Consider the following 19,217-nt stretch of genomic DNA (forward strand, 5'->3'; position numbering starts at 1 on the left):
AAAGGTACGCCTTGCAGGCCAGGCCGGCCAGCCAATCAGGGCTGGGTTGGCCGGAAACGGAAAAAGACCGCGCGCCGTTGCTACGATTGCGAGGTTTTCGCGAGGGACAATGTGTTTCGGCCCCCCAACCACCACGGTTTGTTTTTTTTTAAAGAGAGGGGGTTTGTGGAGGAGGTGGAAAATGCCCATATCTGACATGGAGGCGGTGGCTTCTTAGGGCACGTCTTATGAACTCGAAGCGCTATTGGCGAAAGGGGTAGTAAGGGGGAGGTTGATTGGTTAAGGAGCGCGTGCGTGGGCTGGTGAGGCTAGTGAGTGCGGGGGCTGAGAGGAGGTGAGACGGAGGTAAGAAGGGAAGGGGATGTAATATAGTGTTTTTCTTGCGCCAGTGACGGATCCTGCTTGGAGGAAAAGGTGAGTGTCGGTGTTTGCGGAGATGAGGGGGGTGGAGATGAGGGGGGTGCTCTCTAACGAGAGCAAAAGCGAAGTGCGTCACGTATGCGGGGGCTAGGGTTTGGGTGGGTGTCTGTGGGTGCGCTATTAAGGAGGGAGCAAATGCACCTCTGGCAGAGCCTGCGCGTTCTAGCATGCGCCACGCGCGCAGGGTCTCCCTTTAGTGGCATTTCGCATCTCCCGTTTGGTGTCCTGGGGAAGACTTCCGGTCAGCTTTTGCACGAGCCTAGAGCTGCGATCCTAGCGGGATTTGCTTGGCGGTAAGTCCCACTGAATTCTGTGCGGCTGTCGCTAAGGTAAGCGGGGTTAGGAATGCAGCATCCATCTGTTTTATTCTGGTGGTGCTGCTTCTGCAGCGGCTGCTCTTAGTATTTTTTTAGATGCGTTTGCAGAAAATGTTTTATGCTTGCAAACATTTTATTGCTTTAATATGTTGTGAGCAACCTTGGAAGGGTAAGTGGTGAAATATTTTTGGATCTGCACCCAGAGTAAGTGGTGGAATATTTTTGGACCCAGGTGCAAATCCCCACTCAGTGACTGGCCTAGTGAAAGCTTTTTAGCTAGCTCCTCTGAGACTAGGCTATTTCATGTTAATTCCTGAGGGCTTTTTGTCCAGAAAGTTCAGCTGAAGCAGAATGCTTGTAGGGGCTAGGTAGTTTTATCTTATCTCGCCAATTTTTCACCGGTTGCGTTGGTTACCCGTTTCCAGACGGTTAGCCATGTTAGTCTGTTGCAGTAAAAATAGCAGAGTCTTGTGACACCTTGTGGCAAAGACTAACACTTATGGCGTAAGTGTTTGTGGACTGCAGTCTACTTTATTAGATACAAGACTACTTTATTAGATGCATATCTGAAATTCAGGTATATATCCACATGGTTTAAGGAAGGAATTGTGCACAGTGTGATCGGAGAGAAATGAAATGCAGAAAGTACAGATATGCTGATAATTACATAATTGGCAATGGTAATTCACAAAACAATTGCAGATAATGCAGACAGATGGTTACTTATATGGTTCAAGGTTCAACTTGCACATAGTTGTATGTATGTACACCTTCCTAGAAGTATGCCCTGTTGATTTCTTCGGGGCATAAATCCAGATAAGGATTGCATTTGACAGACCAAGTACTCCTATATGAACCTGCTCAGATGCTAAGAGCTGTCCTGCATTCTGGTCAATCACTATGGTCAAACAGGCCAGTAGCCTGATGTCTGTATCAGGGAGAATGCCTTTTCAGTGGTGGCACTGTATTTGTGAAATTGCCTCCCCCCCTTCCCCAATCTATTGTGGCTTTTAAGTAGTCCCCTTATTTTTCCAAGCTTTTTATAGATCTTATTGCTGCCTGTGTTTGACAAGTTGTTTTTTTTTAAAAAAACATTTTTTATTTTTAGGCTTTCTGAGGACTTGTTCTGCAAGGGCGAATAGAAATATGTTAATTACAAGATTGTTGTGAGGATGAAATGGGAGGGTGGGAAAAACCATGTCACCCTGGAGAAAAGAAGGGATATAAATGTAATGAATCTCCACAGGTGTTAGAATAGTAGGAGTGCGGTGTTATTAGGACAGGGGTCCCTGCCTCAGAATCCTTGGTATATTGGTCTAATCATAGATCACAGTAATGGATCGTTGTAAGCCATTTTCCTGCCTCCCCACCCATCCTAATCTGCAATTTGGGTATACTAACAGTGGACAATGTTACAGATTTGTCATTGGTTTTCCTTCTTACACCCCCACTTCCAGCCCTGAATGAGTATTTTGGCTTACAGGATATGTATACACACCCCATCTGTGGGATGGGAAAAATAATATTGTAAATTTTATCATTCGTAGCCCACTGCAGTTAATGTCTGCAGGGCAGCTAATGAAAAATTCATTTATTTTTCACACAAGAAGACGCATGCATGCATTTCTGTCTTTTAGGGAGCAGGACTGGGGACAGACATAATGTGACCGCCAAGTCTTGTGCTACATTGTTACTGATGAGCAGATGTCACTATTACCACTTAAACAATCTGTTGGTATGTTAAAGTGTCACAAGACTTTTTGTTCTCTTTTCTTCACCGAGGTACAGCCAAGTCTTCAAAAATAACCAGGAAATCTGGATTGCAAGCAAAAAACTGCCCCCACATGAAATTTGTTTTAAATTTGGGTGGGGTTTTGGTGGTGTGTAGTTTTGAAACATTCATGGTCTAAATACCTAATCTTTGTCTATTTTATGTAACTTTGTGGTTTATATAGTGCCTTATTGCCACATATATGAATTTTATTAAACAAAAATAAATAAACCACTTGATGGGGGGGACCAACCAAATAAACTCAAAGGAGTTTACAAAAATTGACTTGTTTGCCATATAATCTACTGCAGAATCTTTATGCATGTGTTTGTGTGTGTGTGTATCAGGGTAGAGATGTGGTACCTTTGGCTCTGCAGATGTTGCTGGAGTAAAATTTCCATCATTCTTTATGACTGACCAGGGCTGATGAGAGTCAGCCAAATTAAACTTTTATTGCTTATCACCAAAGGCCTTTGCAGAAATTCAGACAGGCTGAAGAGTGAACAGTAAATCATGTTTGCCAATGCAGGTACTAAAAATATTTAATGAGAGCCAGAATCAATTATTTAAAAAGCAAGAAAAACAAACAGTAAAAACAAGGGATGAAAATGCAGTAAAATAGTAAAACTATCATCAAATCGTGGCATTACCATGACAATTTATAGCTATCTCTGAAAGCACTATTTGCACTCACTGCTGCAAAGATCCAAACATAAAAAAGACACAATATAAATCTTGGAATGCTGACGATATAGCTCTTTACCCTGGCCTTTGACATTCTAGTTGGCAGAGTCCTACTCAGAGTAGACCCATTGAAATTAACAAATGTAAGTTATCCTTGTCCATAGTGATGTGAGATGAGAATATTCTCCAAATATTCTCTAGAATAAATTATTGTTGTTGTTGTTGTTGTCCAAAAACTACAACAACAAAATGTGTCGTATTCAGTCTTTTACTACTCAGAACAGACCTATTGAAGTTAATAAAGGTAAAGGTACCCCTGCCCGTACGGGCCAGTCTTGCCAGACTCTAGGGTTGTGCGCCCATCTCACTCAAGAGGCCGGGGGCCAGCGCTGTCCGAAGACACTTCCGGGTCACGTGGCCAGCGTGACATCGCTGCTCTAGCGAACCAGAGGCACACGGAAACGCCGTTTACCTTCCCGCTTGTAAGCGGTCCCTATTTATCTACTTGCACCCGGGGGTGCTTTCGAACTGCTAGGTTGGCAGGCGCTGGGACCGAACGACGGGAGCGCACCCCGCCACAGGGATTCGAACCGCCGACCTTTCGATCGGCAAGCCCTAGGCGCTGAGGCTTTTACCCACAGCGCCACCTGCGTCCCTTATTGAAGTTAATAGAAATGGCTAATTTAATTTCATTGGATCTACTTTGAGCAGGACTTAGTTGACAACATCCCTATATATCTAGGGCCTGCTCTAGTTATGATAGTAAATTGTTATAAACTCTTTTAATGTTGCACTTTACATTAGTGGAACCCTGCCTTGGACTTTCTAGTGAAAGCAAGTAATTAATGATGATGATATCTGGCAATAGACAATGTATGTTTTCTAGGATGGTTTTGTTTGTGTGTAATCCCAATAAAATAGTATCTAGAATCCTTAAAACAGGATTCCAGGCATAAAGAACAGAATTAAAAGTAGTGATTGCATGAAAGTATCTACACTGAGCCAGAAAAGCTTTGCCTGAGTTTAGCAGACGTAAGACTTAACTAAACTGGCAACTCTACCATGGTCATTTTTTTACTCTACCATGGTCATTCTTTACCTTAGAGCATTAATTTTATCAGATGAGATTGACATCTCTGTTGAGGTGACTAAAGTGTATGTAGAAACATATTAAGATCTGAGTATCTTCTGATATCTGGAAACCCAGTCCTTGCAATTCAGTATCAATTTAGACAGGTTTTATTTTTAGTAAACAAATTTATAGACTGTGTCATGACATAAAGTGTAAAAACAGAACGAAACACAGATACATAAACTTAAAAACAACAGAAACCTTTTACCAGGTATAAAATTTATCTTTCATAAATGACTGGGTTACACCTTGGGGAAAGCCTTCCTAAACAAAAATGTCTTCAGAAGGCACCTACACAGCCCCATGCTAGGCATCTGTATGACTTCATCTGTGTGATTTCAGCTGGTCATCGGTTCCAGAGAGCTGAAGCTGCCGACACTAAAAGCCTGTTAAATCTATCTGAAGAATTGTCCATAATTATAACAATAAATTATAGCATTATGGTTACTGGATGAGATTGAAGAAAGTTGTGTTTCTGAATGAATTAGGAGTAGTAGGGCAGAGCCAACAATTTCTTCGAGAAACTGTTCTGTAAAGATTCCAGCTTCAACATTTGGGAAACATCCCAGCCCCGTACTTTATTTATTATTCCATTGTGTATGTTGCTTTTGCACACATTTGCCCAAAGCAGCTCCCAATGTGACAGCAAAAAACACAGAACAATGCATCATTACTATAACAGTCTAAATGCTAACTCATTTCAAAACAGAATATGCCAATCCAAATAAATAGATCACTTTTGATGATATGAATATTATAACATTCTAAACTAATTATAAAATAAATGATCAAACACATTTATCAGTTAACATCAGTGAGCTGAACTATATCAGCCAGAACCAGCTTGGATAAACATTTCCAATGCAATCAATTATTAGCAATGATATAACCAGCACCCCTTCCATAGCAGTACTAACAAATAAAGAGCATAACATTTTTTATAGAGGTTAAAAATTAAAGTGCACACATTTCCTAGCAACACAGAAATTGCCTTTCATTAATCCTTGCAGGGAGCCACTCTTCAGTCGACAATAGATACTTCAGCCCTATACAAAATCAGCCCTATAAAAAAATCTGAGTCATTACCTTGTTTTGAAACCACTTTAAAGCAGGGTCTATTAGAACACCCCTTTCTATACAACAGTTTAATATGGTGTCCAAAGTTGTAGAAACTGAAACCTCTCTACTGATTTCCCAAGAAAATGTATCATTAAACTGAATTCTGAATTTCTAGGCATTTAAATTCACCTCTTAGGTCAATCAGTTACTCATTTGTTTACAGTTAGAGTTTCTGGTGTCTCTTTTCAAATACCACAGCCTTGCTTTTTGAGTACTTTAGGGTTTTTAAACTGCCTTCTTAAACCTACATGCGCATGAGAGAGAAGATGAATATTTCAGAGCAATTGCCATTTAAAAAAACCCTCTGAGAGAATCTACCCTGGCACTTGGCAAGAGTAGATAACTATGGAAAGCTGACTGTCCTAACCCAAAGACGGATGTCCTCCCTGTTTGCCTTTACTGGCACTTGAAGATGGTGAGCGTTGGAGTCCCAGCAACATGTGACAGACCATAGGTTCCTCGTCTCTATTTTGGGCATGGTCTAAAGCTGACATTGCCCACCTTTTTGAGCCCACTGGCACATTTGCAATTTTGAATGGATACCACCTCTTCTAGTTGCATTCTTTCTCCCCTCCCCTGGAGGTCCCTACATAAAAGAGAGCAAGTGTGCACACAGGTTATTTGTTTTTACATAGGGTGTGGGTAAAGTCAAATCAAGCAAAACTGCAACGTATCTTGAATTTGCATTGCTTTGCTCAGAGTCCCCCCAACCACCATCAAGTTAAAGTTTGCATTGGCACAGTAGAAACCACAGATCTGGTGCTTGCAAGCACCACAAAAACAGGTGGCTGCTCTATATCCCCACCCTACCTGACTCCTGCAGCACTCCCCCTTCTTCCCTTGACTCTGCCCCCCCCCCATTTTCATCACTCTGCTTTCTGTTCACCTGGCCAGGTGCTGTTCTGAACCTTAAGAATCATATAGAGGTGAAAGAGCATCACTTTGCCTCGATTCTTCATTCAACTCTACCTTTCTAAGAGGAAAAGGTAATTGCCCATACTCTCTCTTGGGACAAAGGTTGCAGTGCGAGAGGGTGGGGTCTTGGATTTTTTGTGAATGCGATGTGAAAGCGATGGCCTCAAGGGTTCCATTGCATGCATGCTGGCAACCCCAGATCTAAAGTGACTTCATTTGGAGTGCTAGTTAGGCCTATTAGATATCATTGCCTGCTAAGAATGTGCACGTTACCACAGCTGCCTATTGCTGCAGAAGCATCAAGGCAAGATGCTTTTTCAGGAAGCTTGCCCATCACTTTTACTGATCTTACTGCAGTATCCCAGTAAGCATCAAGCTTCATAGCTCAGTCTTTCTTAACTACTATGCTGTGCTACCGTTAGCTGCCTTAAAACTTGGGAATCCTGAAAGCTCAGTAGTTTTGGGTTCTTCCCTGTTGTTAGCCAATTAGTTCTAGGCATGAGCAATGTGTCTTTGCCAGCAGCCACTGCTGTAGGGGAACTTGGTCTATCCAGTGTCACTGTGATAGGTGATCTTTTGTCTATCCTGTTGTATGAAAACAATGGTGGTCTTTACGTACAGAGCTGATATCATGGCTTCAAATTCGGGAATTGTCCCTGATGATGGTGAGAGCAGCAAGAATCCTACACTGGAGAGATGCCTCAATGTGCTTAGAGATGCAAGCAACGATAGCGAACAGTTTGCTGCTCTGCTTCTGGTAAGAATATGGCCTTGCACTGGCAGGAATAGACTGCTTTGGAAGCAAATTTGGGAATGAAGATAAGCTTTTTGAATCCAGCTATTCATGGTAGCTGGCTGGCTGGCTGGGTAAAATGGGAGTCATAATTACTAATAATTGCTTAAGATAAGGACTTGGGTTAGATAATAGCATCCACTCTTGTCCTGTAGACTAAAGATGGACACAGATCCTTGTAACAAGGAAAGAGCAAAGCCTTCCATGTCTGTGGCATGCAAGAGGAACTTAGGGAGGGGGAGGCCTAGTAAGCAATTATAGCTGAGGAAGGGAAATGGCTAGCTCAGTCAAGCCATGTCACAAAACTGCACGCTTCTGATGCCTCCTGATTTTATCCTTCAGGTGACCAAAGCAGCAAAAGCTGGAGAGATCAATTCCAAAACCCGCCGGAGGATCTTTGACGCGGTTGGTTTCACATTCCCAAACAGGCTTCTGACGTCTAAGGATGCCCCTGAGGGCTGCACACAGCACACATTCCAAGCCCTGGGCCTCACCCTGTTGGCCTGCTTCTGCACCGATCCAGATTTGGCTCGGCATCCCCAGGTCCTTAACAAAATCCCGGTTTTCAATGATGTGATTTCAACTTGCAAGCCAGGAGATGCTTCTTGCAATGCCATGATTGATGATGCTTATCAGTGCCTCAGGGCTATCATGGCCACTCCAAAGGGTCCCAGAGAGTTGGTGAACAGGGGCACTGTCCCAGCACTGTGCAGGGCTTATGTGAAGCATGGCTATGGCTTTGATCAGGCCTTTAAGCTGCTTGTGGGGCTTCTGATCGCAGCTGAAGCAAAGTGCTGGCAGAGAGCCACTGTTGACCTCATGGGGGTGCTGAACGTACTTAGTCTTGAATTCCAGAAGGCTGAAGACATGACCAAATTCCAGCTGTGTGAAGTGCTGCCCCGCTTCATCCCTCCCCTTCTCTCACCCAACACCGAATGCCTCCTGCCCCTCTACCGAGGCCTGGCTAGCATCCTGACCAGCAAGCTGAGCACTTCCCAGCGGGACCCTGCCTTGAAGCTGGCAGCCTGCCTGTCACAAGCCTGTGGCTCAGAGTGGATCCAAGGAGGGGGTGCTGGCAGCAAGTTCTTTGCCTTGCTGTCCAACCTGGCATGTGTCGAAGTCCGCCTGACTCTGGAGGAGCTGGATCTAGCAGAGGTGGACAAGAAGCAGGAGCTGATGGCTGCTTGCTACGTTCTGATGGAGACGGCAATTGTGGAGTGCACAAAAGAGAAAGGTTCTTTGCTGCTGGAGACGCAGAAAGTGCAGCTGGTGGGGATCCTGGAGGAAGCCTTCGGGGCTGTCATACACTACTTGAGACAGGTATAGTAAGACTCCCAAAATCTTCCAATCTTATAAGGCTGCCTCCCTCAGGAGTTCAGGAAGCAGTTAACAGTCTTACCTTTATGAGGGTCCGAGGCTGTCAACTGTGCCAGGTTGGTAGGAGTCATCTGGTGTCCAAGTGAGGCAATTATTGTGGGTAGGAAGCCCAAACTAGTATTGAGGGAAATGAACCATAGTACAGGACAAGGAGCAGAGGAGGAAAGGGGGAGATAGAAATGGTGTCCCTGGACTAAATGAATATGTGGAAGTTCTGAATAACACAGCAGGGCAAAGAGCTCTGAAACGGGGGCTGCCTTAACTTTTGTTTATGTAGGGAAGACTGAACTGGGAGCCAGTCAAGGCCTTTGAAATCCATCAAGGATGGTAGAAAAGGTGGAAACAATCTACTGCTTCCCCAGGTTGCTGTTTTGGCCAAGTAGCTGAAGTGCTTGTGGTCCTGTAGGCTCTGCGGCTTATCAGCTTGGATTTAACAGATGGTACATGCTCACTTTCCTTTGTCTGGCTCACAATGTCACTCATCCCAGCCTCACTGATTTACAACATGTTTGTGACTGCTTTCTCTGTCCCACAGGTAGGGCGAAAGAAGCTGGACGACCCTTTCATCTTTGCCTCTGTTCGAATCCTTGGGGCCTGGCTGGCTGAAGAGACATCTTCCCTCAAGCAAGAGATCTGTGACCTTCTGCCTTTCCTCATCTACTATGCCAAGATGCGGTTTGAGGAGGAGAAGAGAGTCAGAAGTAGTTTGCAGCAGGAGGCAGAGCAGGCTGGGCAAAGCAGCATCCAGCCTCCTGTTTGGCAAGGAGATGCTATAAGGTAAATTACAGCGTTGAGTGTTGAAATATGTTGTTTTGCTGCTTTATGCCTTCTAGATTCCAGTTTGGGAATCAGAACCACTTTAGGTTTATTCTGCTTAAACACTTCTAATGATGAGCTGAGGATCAGGAACATTCTGGCTGGAGTTTCAGCTTGGACATTAAAGTCCTTGAGGGGCAAACCTCTGCCTTGCTGATATACTGATAAAATTCTGCGCTGCTACATTTTTGGAAACGTTCTTCACAGAATAGAATTGTAGACTTGGAAGGGACCCTAAGAGTCATGTGGTCCAACCGCCTGCAATGCAAGAATCTCAACTAAAGCATAATATGAAGCTTTTCTTTTGTCATCTTAGTTATCAGTGTGGAAATGACTTGGACTAGATTCCATCTTGGGGTGGCAGCTTACTCTCCTCCGGAGATAAGAGGTGTAGAGTTTTTACAGGGGTCTTATATTGCCACCAGGGCTCTTTTTTAAACATTGACATGAAACTGTGGGGGAGAGTGTTGATGACTCCCAGTGCTGCATATTTTAGCTAGGCAACCAAGAGCAACAGCAGTGGCTGTGATCAGTTGGATACAGGCAGGGAAACTGAGGCTGAATTCCAGGCAAGGCAGAAGTGATGCTAATTGGAAGCCCAAGTATTTGATAGCAGTAGATTTATTGTTGTTGCAATTAGCGTGTATAAAACTTAGCAGTTAGCAGGACTCCTTCAGTAGTGCTGCCCCCTTCCCCTCTACCCTGGACCAGGATGCTGTTGAGGGTAAGCTGCTTACTTGCCAAGCCTTCTTGTCTATCTAAGGCAGCTTCTGGCCACCCATCAGCAATGGCATGATGAACACTAGAAAGGCTTATGCAACAGCTCTTACTGATGGTTTCTAATCCCGAGACCATGTGGGAGCAGCATTTGTTCGTGGGCGCCTGACTATAGCACAAAGGTTCCCAAGTGAGTCATCTGTGTTCCCTGGAGAACTCTTTGCAACCTTCCTGATGTGGAATGGCATTACAAGCTTGGGTCTGGAAAAATCAACCCATCAATATTGACTCCTGTGATTCAGTTTACTTTGAGTTCACTCTCTCTGTTTTCTTTTCTTTTCTTTTCTTTTCTTTTCTTTTCTTTTCTTTTCTTTTCTTTTCTTTCTTCCTCTTTTCACCAGTCTCTCAGCTCTGAGGTTGGTTTTGTTGGATATGTAGGATCAGGAGCCATGTAGGAATAGCTTCCAGGATGCAAATCCACCTTGATTTTAAATATGCAAAGTTCCATCAAGTTCCTTTGCTCCCATCTTTTAAGCAACAAAGGCTGGTTCATTAAGGCAAATGGGGCACTGCCCCACCAACTTCAGCCTGCCCCATAGCCAGTCCTGCCTGCCTGCCTTCTTACTTAACAGCACTGGTTGTCGGCTTCCTCCTTCTTAGCCTCAGTGCTGTCACACCATATATACTTCAGCAGGGGGCAAACCTGGAATTACAGTGGTGCCTCACAAGACGAAAAGAATTCGTTCCACGAGTCTTTTCGTCTTGCGATGTTTTTCGTCTTGCGAAGCATGGTCTGTCGCAACTGCGCCTCTTCAAGCGGCTTTTTTAAAAAAGCGCAAGACATTTTCGTCTTGCAAAGCAAGCCCATAGGGAAATTCGTCTAGCGAAGCAACGCAAAAACAGAAAACCCTTTCATCTAGCGAGTTTTTCGTCTTGCGAGGCATTCGTCTTGCGGGGCACCACTGTAGTTGGCTCTGGCCCCGCCTGCTGTTGATTATCCTCCCTTCTATCCTATCATTCCCAATGATCACCAACTTCCACTCTAGGGGGACCAGTAATAAAAGCTGTGGGAAGGCCAGACCACCAATAAGCTTCTTGAGTTGAAACCAGCCCTTCAGCTGCGGTCAGCTGTGTCACTTGAGAACCAAAGGTAGGATGTTGTCCTGGCTCTGTTAAGGATTGGGCACGGAGTCCCTACCAATTAGCATCAAAGGAGGGGAGAGAAGACCCAACCATGTGCAGCCTTGTCATGTTCCCAGACTGTTAAAACAGGTCTTGCTGGAGTATGTGTGATTCCCAACAGTCACTGCATACCCAGTCCCCTCCTCCAAAATTGGCCTCCATCCTGGGTGACCTACAACCTTTAACCAGGTTCCTGAGCTCCCTTGTATGGCTGTACTCTTCTAAGAATGTTTGAATTGTTTGGAGCCGGTCCGCTCTCCTGCATTTTACAATAAGGATATAATGTGTAGTGTAATACTGCCTAGCTGCTGCAGTGTCACGAGCTACAGTACACCTACCTGCCATCTGCTTAGGTGGCGAGGCAGGGGTATGGAGCGGTGCCTCTGGTAGTTGTCCCAGTTCTATGCAACTACCTCTCCCTTCATTCTGTTAGGACTTACATAATTTCCTCCTTAAAAAAAATAAAATCAGGACTTTGACTAGTGTAAGAAAGGAGCCAGGGGTATCTAAGGCTAACTTTATAAACCTGTCCTCCTGCTGTCTGTTATTATGCATTAATCATTGTGGGCTGCCTGGAAAAGAAAAAAAAGACTTAGGAAAGATTGGGTACAAATGCTTTCAAGAAATAAACTTTATGGAATAAACAAGACAAAATGCCTAGACCCCATTATAATAAGCAGTCTGAACATTTCAGATCTTACTTTGATATTTAATTTCCCACCCCTAGTCATGTTTTGCAAATATAATGGGAGAGGCTCCATTATTGGTCAGATTGGCAGAAGGTGCAGCAGGGTCTCATTACTTTGTGCAAAAATTGTTGGGCCTTTTTTTGAATATATTCAGCAGTAGCCAGTGCTAGGGTATGGCATTGGGCTTGCTGTTGAGCTGACCTAAGGTGGCAGCTCTTCAGTAGCAAATCTTTTGTAACTGGCTTGGGTTTTTTACTATAGAAAATCCATATTCCAGGTTGAAATGCATTTTAATTTCACCATGGTCGTAACAACTTCCTTGTTAAACTTTGCTGCCAGAAGCTTGAGGCCATGGACTATCTAGTTAGTGGTTTTTGTAAGCTGCTCGAGGGACTTTTTTGTCTTAAGAGCTTGGGTATATAAATGCGTTAAATAAATGGAAAAAAACCCTCTGCCTTTAACTTAGTTCCAACACTTCCATGTCCCCTTTCAGATTCCTCTTACCTGGCTTAAGCCACTTGACTGCAGAGGATCGACCCCGTGGAATCCTCATTTCAGAGGGGGCGCCGGTACTCCTGTGCCAATATTTCTTGTACCGGTGGGAGATATTTGTTTCAAATACAGATACCCTGACTACATCGACTACTGTGGAAACCAGCCTTCAGACGTGTTGTGAAATTTTCCTTAATTTGGTTGTGACTGCTCCAGATTTAATCAGGTAATGGGTAGAGGAGGAATGCAAATGAGTTAACAACATCTTAACATGTTACAGATGCAAACCTCTGTTTCGAAATGCAGACTTCTTATTCACATATTTTTAAAAATATGTTATAATTTTAATATGTATAATAATTTTTGTAATACAAAATGAAGAGCATGAAATATAATACTTTAAATATTCATCAAGTGCTCGCTCAATGAATTTCTTTAGTAAGAGATGTACACCTAAAAATGTAACAAATGAATTCACACATGACTGAGGAAATCATGGTTTAATTCTTCACCCAGGGTTTAAATCCCCACTAAGTTATGAAGCTCAAAGGGTCCTAGCCAAACCCCTCAAGCTGGTGTGGGAACAAAAATAGAGAAGTTTATGCACATAACCTTGAGTACTATGGGTGAAGGGTGGACTGCAGATATGATTAATTCAGAAAGCATCTTGTGTTTTGCTTTCTCTTTCACCTGCAGCCGAGAAGATTGCTTTGCGACCTTGATGGACACATTGCTGAAGTCCCTTCCTTCTCTGCTGCCACAGAGAGAACATCTCGGCCTGACAGCCAATGTGGCAACATTGGGACTCATGATGTCCAAGAGGCTGTTTGCTTACCCAGGCAAGAAATAGCGCTGTCAGCTTCCACTTCCAAAACTGAGTAGGAAGTCAACAAAATGTAACCATGCCCTAGTTTTTCTTCAGCGGCAAATCTGTTGCTAGGCTGTACCTCTTCAGAGTGCAGGTGTGTGCCCACATGACCTGAATGCTGTCCTTACAAAACAAAAGGCCAAAACCCTTTCATGTAGAAAACCAGCACATCATAAGAGAAGGTTTCTAGCCAAACCTCCTCCCTGATGCACTAGTTTTTCACTGTGTTGGGATTATTTTGGGTTTTTTGTTTTTGCATAGAACAGCATGCGAGCACCCCCGCAGTAGCCTGAAGTGGTATAGCCCAGGCACAGGCTTATTAGCTCAGTGAAAGCTAGGCCTGTGTGGGCAGACAAGTGGTTCATTACCATCCATCTCCATGGCAACTCCGTATAGTATCGTTTTCTTTCTTGAGTTGCCCAACATGAGACTCTCTCTTTCCTCCTCCACTACCCTCCCGAGTTGGGAATTGACAAACAGTGCGCTCTAATTATATGGGGAGTCAAATGAGAAGGAAAAGAGCTGGGATGAGAGGGTGCAAGCAAGAGAAGCCTCACAGAGGCAGTTCCCTCAGAATAAGCTGCTGATCACTCAGCACAGCAAGTGGCCCAAAGCCCACACAGCCATCCCAGTTGGGCTAATTAAAATGTACTTATTTTAAGTATTAAGCTTGTATCTTTCCCTCCTCCGAAAAACTAGGCATAATGCACATGGAGGTGCTAGCCCATTCTGTCCTTGCAGCAGCACTGTGAGGTAAATTAAGCTGGAAAAGAGCAGCTTGTCCCAGGGGTGATGCCGCCCGGCGGGTACTGGGTGGGGGCGGGTCGTGCGGAGGGCTATCTCTGCGCTTGCTCATCCCCCCCCCCCGGCCTGGCTGCTAGGCAGAGGCTGAGGTGTGCAGAGAGTGCGCAGCAGTGTCAGGGGGTGATGGCCCCCTCAATATTGGGGGAGCTGAAGCCCCCTCCTCCTATACCCGGCGCCACTGGCTAGTCCTGAGGTCAGCCAGTGAGAGTCATGGCTGAGTCTGGCCCCAGGCCTCCCAGGCAAAAGGCTGGGACTGCATCTTACAATGGTGAACCCTGTTATGACACTGAATGTACTCCTGCAATCAGTTCTGATTAGTGTCACCTGAAAAGGCAGGGGGTGGCGTACCACTTCTGGGCCTATTCAGGAAACAGTTTTGAAAACTGACCAAGGAAGGGGTCATGGGGGGGAACTCAGGTCTCTTCTTTGTACTGGCCTGGCTCAAGTTAAAATATTCCTAGAGGGGTTTCAGCCTGAGGAAGTAGTAGGAAGGCAATGCCATAAGAACCTAAGAAGAGACTGGTGGATCTGGCCAGTAGTCCAGCATCCAAGCCACACAGAGGCCGACCAGGCACCTGTGGGAAACCAGCAAGCAGAATTTGAGCCCAAGAGCCCTCTCCCTTCCTGCAGCTCCCATCAGCTGGTATTCAGAACCATTTCTGCCTCCAGCTGTAGAGGCAGAGTACAGTGGTACCTCGCAAGACGAATGCCTCGCAAGACAAAAAACTCGCTAGACGAAAGGTTTTTTCGTCCGCGATTTGCCTCGCAAGACGAATTTCCCTATGGGCTTGCTTCGCAAGACGAAAACGTCTCGCGGCTTTGTTAAACCGTTTAAACCGTGCTTCGCAAGACGAAAAATTCGCTAGACGGCAAAACTTGCGGAACGAATTAATTTCGTCTTGCGAGGCACCACTGTATAGCCATCCTGGCTGGTATCCATTGATAGCACTCTCCTCCATGAATTTGCCTAATCCTCTTCTGAAGCCATCCAAGTCAGTGACCATCACTGCTTCCTGTACCTTCCCACACCTTGCAAGAAAGCCTATGTTGTTGGTGAATGCCCACATTACCCCTCTCTATCTCTCTTTTTTCCTCCCTTTCTCCTCCTTTCTTTTTCACTCAGGCCTGCAGGGGACTCCAGAATCTGAGGGCTTCTTTGATGCTGCCATCCGCTTCCTGGCAGAAGCCCATGTGGCCCAGACTGACCTCGACGGGGAGAAGGTGACCATGAGCGTTTCTCCAACCTATAAGGCGGCCTGGCCAGCCATCCGTGAGTTGTGGTTTCTGGGCATGCAGGCTTTCGCTAGCTGCGTGCCCCTCTTCCTGTGGCTGCCGCAGGACGTCCTGCGCTCCGGCTGGCTTCAGGAGCTGCTGGCCTTGCTGGGCCGCGTGGCGCCGTCGTCCGTAGACTTGGAAGTTGTCCGTGCTTTCCAAGGCATCCTGGTGGAGCTGGCCCGAGCTAGCCAGCCGTGTTTGGAGATGATCCAACAGCACCGGGGTTTGGAAATGGCCAGCCTGTATGGCATGGCTGCCTTGGAACAATGTCTCTCTGAGCAGTGAGCAGTGCTCAGAACACGTTGTGGTCGGGTGGGGGGAAATGTTTTCCCTGAAGCAGTTTTTTATCATCCTGTTTCATGCAGATGGATGATCTTCTTAATCAGTAGGGCATGGGATGTGTCGGGTACCTCTTCCCAGATGGCTGCACAAAGTTTTAAAACAAAATATGATGTCTCATAAAGCATGTGTCCTAGCTCTGTGATATCGTAGAGTAACATGAAACAATTGCACAAATGTATGCCAGTGCACGTTAGTGCTGTTCAGTTGACTCTAATGCACTGTGGAAAAAGCTAGTTTTCCTCTAGAGGGGAGAGTAAACAAATGCTAAAGGAACTTTGGCGGCATTCTAACGTGGAAGGGAAGGAATGTTTTTAACTATGTATAGTGATTGTTTCCAAGGTGTCCTTTTGCTACCTTAAATCAGGCTTCAGGGTAGACTTAAGTAATGCACTTATGAAGGGCATACTGGATAGACTTCTGGCCATCTAATTATTGATTACCTCAGGACTGTGCCATTGTTGGAGCTCTTTTCTTGAGGATACTATTTATTTACCTATTTATTTATTTATTTGAATATTCAATTTTTAAGGATACAAATTCTTCCTAGGCAGCTTACACGTAACATTGAAGTACATTGATAAAATCACAGTGAAACAGTATTGAATAACTTACAAGCCTTTGGGATCCTTCCCACATGGTAGCTGATGTCTTTATTTAATAAATTTGTACCTGCCTTTCTGGACAAAACAAAACAAAACAAAACACCAAGGTGGCTTACAATTTTTTTTAAAAAGCAGGGACAGTTTAAATGTGATTAAAACAATTGGGGAGGAAGTTCACTCTGTTAACTGGAGTGATGACACCCCCAGTTGGAGCAGGACCAAGGTCTCCTTTGCTTGCCTGCCTGCTCCCACATGGCTGCTGGCATTAGATGGCCCTGTGGGGGGAGATGGGGCAGGCAATGAGGGGGAGGGTGCAAGCTATTTTGCTGTTAAAAAGAATTGACTCCCTTTTGAATCAACTGCATTTCAAGGAAGAGGGATTTCCGGGGCCAAATATATAGTATTGGGATCTGTACTCTCCGGAGTGTTAAATGTTTGCTTGTTTTTCGCTTCTCTGTATTACACCGCATGTAGGCTCTTGCATGCAGCCAGTAAATATTATGTTCATGAGTTGGAGGCTGGATTAGCCCCTGAAGCTGTGGCCTTGGCTTAATATCTTGGTGTTTACAGTTCAGTAAATAAAAGTGCTTTGTCTTGTAATAAATGCCTGGTTCTTACTGACATGTGGGTCTTGTTCACCAAATGGGTGTCTGCTGGAAGCAAGCATCGCCTTTCCTCTCATTCCCTCCTGTAATCCCTGTGAAGCAGAAGGGAGAGGGAGGGAGAGCCCTACTGTGTCAAATCAAAGGTTCCTTTAGTTCAGTATTTGTCTCCAGCAGTGGCCAACCAGATGTCCTACGAAGAGTTCACAAGCAGGGCATGGAGGTCTCAACCCTTTGCAGTTCATCCATACCAGCAAATATTCCAAGTCCCAGTGATTCTGGACATGGCTAGTAGCCATTGATGGGCCTCTCCCAAAGCAATACATATTAGTTACTGATCTTTAGTCTGCCTTGAAATTTGCTTTGATAAGGAATTTTCTGTGGTGTGTCCCTGGGTTGGGTGGCTGGAGAGCCTCCAGGGTTGGCTTGGATTACAACTCCCATCATCCCTAACCCCTTGGCCATGCTTGTTGATGGGAGTTAGAGTCCAGCCAGTCCATGGATGGCCACAAGCCCTGATCCATATCCATCTGATCTGTTGGGTAGCAGCTCCATACTTCGAACCTACAAAGTGAGGGCAGAGGGGTTGGCACTCACTCAGCAATTAATGGAGAAAAGTATGGCCTATCTGGCCGTTGTCTTTCGCCAGTTGGGCAGCTTTATGAGGCTGGTGCTGGTTGGTTCTTCAAGCAAAATTCAACTTTATGGGAAGAAAAGTCCTTTTACAAAGCAGGTACAGTCTTCTCAGTGTTCTGGTCATAGACTATTTCTTTCTCATTTATTCACTGGTGGCATGAAGTGGGACAAAAGGGCCATTGACACTCTTGGGCTCACCGAGATGACGTGCAGGTTCTCAGCGGCAGATGAAGGCAGCCATCTCCCATCCAAGCCTATAAAACCTTTTAAATAGCGCTGCTCTTGCTCCTAATCACAGACCTGTGTGTACTTGTGAGTGCAGGAAGCACTGTGCTGCCTCTTTTCTGCCCCCCCCCCCCATTGAGGGAAGTTCAAGCAAGGTCCTTTATTTCTCAGTTAAAATATTCCGCCTCAGTACCAGGAAGCACCTATGGGGATGCAGTGTGTTCAGAGCCTTGGGTAGGCATTGTGATGTGGGAGTTGTGGTTCAGCTGACGGGTTCATGGGATGTTAGGTGAGGGGTAGTAGCTCTGGTGGGGGACACGTCATGCTCCAGGGGTAGTTTGGCCACCATTGGTCCTCACCGTGCTCTCAGCTCTCACCTGTAGCTCCTAGCAGGTGTCAAACAGCATCCACAGCCTGGGAACGGATTTGACTGGTCGGCTAAAGCAGGTAAGGGTAGCCAGTGGGTTTCAAACCCATTGTAAGTTAGGGACTTCCCCTGCAAACAAAGACAGACACCAGCAGATAGAGTGGACAAGACCAATAGTCAAGTGAGTCAACGGTCAAGGAGGCAGTTTCTTCATGTGCTGTAGAGGGAACTAAGGGGCAGATTAGACTCAGCCTGGGAAGATAGTTCCTAAACCTCTGCTGCCTTGTGGGAGATCTCCAGGAGAAGAAAAGGCTAAGGAGTCAACCCTACACAAATCCAGAGTCTGTTCCCTAAGATGGTTGGGTGGCACCTTGTCCGCCACCTCCCAGCAGTTGCTTCAGCCAAGCTCTGCTTTCCTTTCTGTGGTTCTCAACTTGTGGGTCCCCAGATGTTGTTGGACTACAACTTCCATCATCCCTGAGCTCTGGCGGTGATGGGAGTTGTAGTCCAACAACATCTGGGGACCCACAGGTTGAGAAAGGCTGCTTTAGACCACATCAGTGAGGCTGAGGGGTGGTGGTCTTGTTATCTGGGCAGCCCAGGACCTCCATGCACACTTCCCAGGCTTGGTCACTTCAGTGCTGCTAGGACAGCGGTTTGACTACCCCTGGAGGCGCACTCTATTGTCTCTTGAGACAGATGGATTCCAACAAATGGTTCAGTTGACTTCTCTGCCTTTAAGCTCTTCCTCAAGCTGGTGGATGCAGTATCACAGTGCCAGGTGCACTGGTACAACCTGGCAAAGAGCATCCTTGTTCCATGATCTTTGCCTGGAGGAGAAGAGCCATAGCTCAGGGATTAAGCACCTGCTTTGCATTCGGAACATCCCAGGTTTGAGATCCGGCTTTAAAGGATGGGATCACCTTCGCCTTAGATCTAGGAGAGCTTCTGCCTGTCAGAATAGACAATGCAGCTGGGCGGACCAGCGGAATGGCTTTATAAAGCAGCTTTTATTTTGTTCCTAAAGAAGATTCTACATGAATAACCAGCTCAAGGTGTATCTTTACTACAT

The 19,217-nt window shown here is 45.4% G+C and overlaps 1 protein-coding gene across 5 annotated transcripts; it reads left to right on the forward strand.

The window, feature by feature from the left end:
* The first annotated feature begins 14 nt into the window (after positions 1-14).
* Positions 15-16,919, forward strand: NCDN (neurochondrin). Of its 5 annotated transcripts, XM_081199940.1 has the most exons (8): positions 143-414; positions 6,338-6,429; positions 6,980-7,115; positions 7,494-8,471; positions 9,064-9,305; positions 12,426-12,650; positions 13,121-13,263; positions 15,220-16,919. In XM_081199940.1, exons 3-8 carry the CDS (start codon positions 6,990-6,992, stop codon positions 15,654-15,656), a joined length of 2,151 nt encoding a protein of 716 aa, XP_081056066.1. In that variant the 5' UTR covers positions 143-414; positions 6,338-6,429; positions 6,980-6,989; the 3' UTR covers positions 15,657-16,919. The 5 variants fall into 5 exon arrangements, with proteins under 5 accessions (XP_081056062.1, XP_081056066.1, XP_081056065.1 ...); XM_081199936.1 differs by lacking the exons at positions 143-414; positions 15,220-16,919 and adding an exon at positions 15-136 and having other exon boundaries at positions 13,121-14,087; XM_081199939.1 differs by lacking the exon at positions 15,220-16,919 and having other exon boundaries at positions 143-345; positions 13,121-14,087.
* The last annotated feature ends 2,298 nt before the right edge of the window (positions 16,920-19,217 follow it).

Source organism: Podarcis bocagei, assembly GCF_964188305.1.
Source record: "Podarcis bocagei genome assembly, chromosome: 7".
NCBI classification, from domain to species: Eukaryota; Metazoa; Chordata; class Lepidosauria; order Squamata; family Lacertidae; genus Podarcis; species Podarcis bocagei.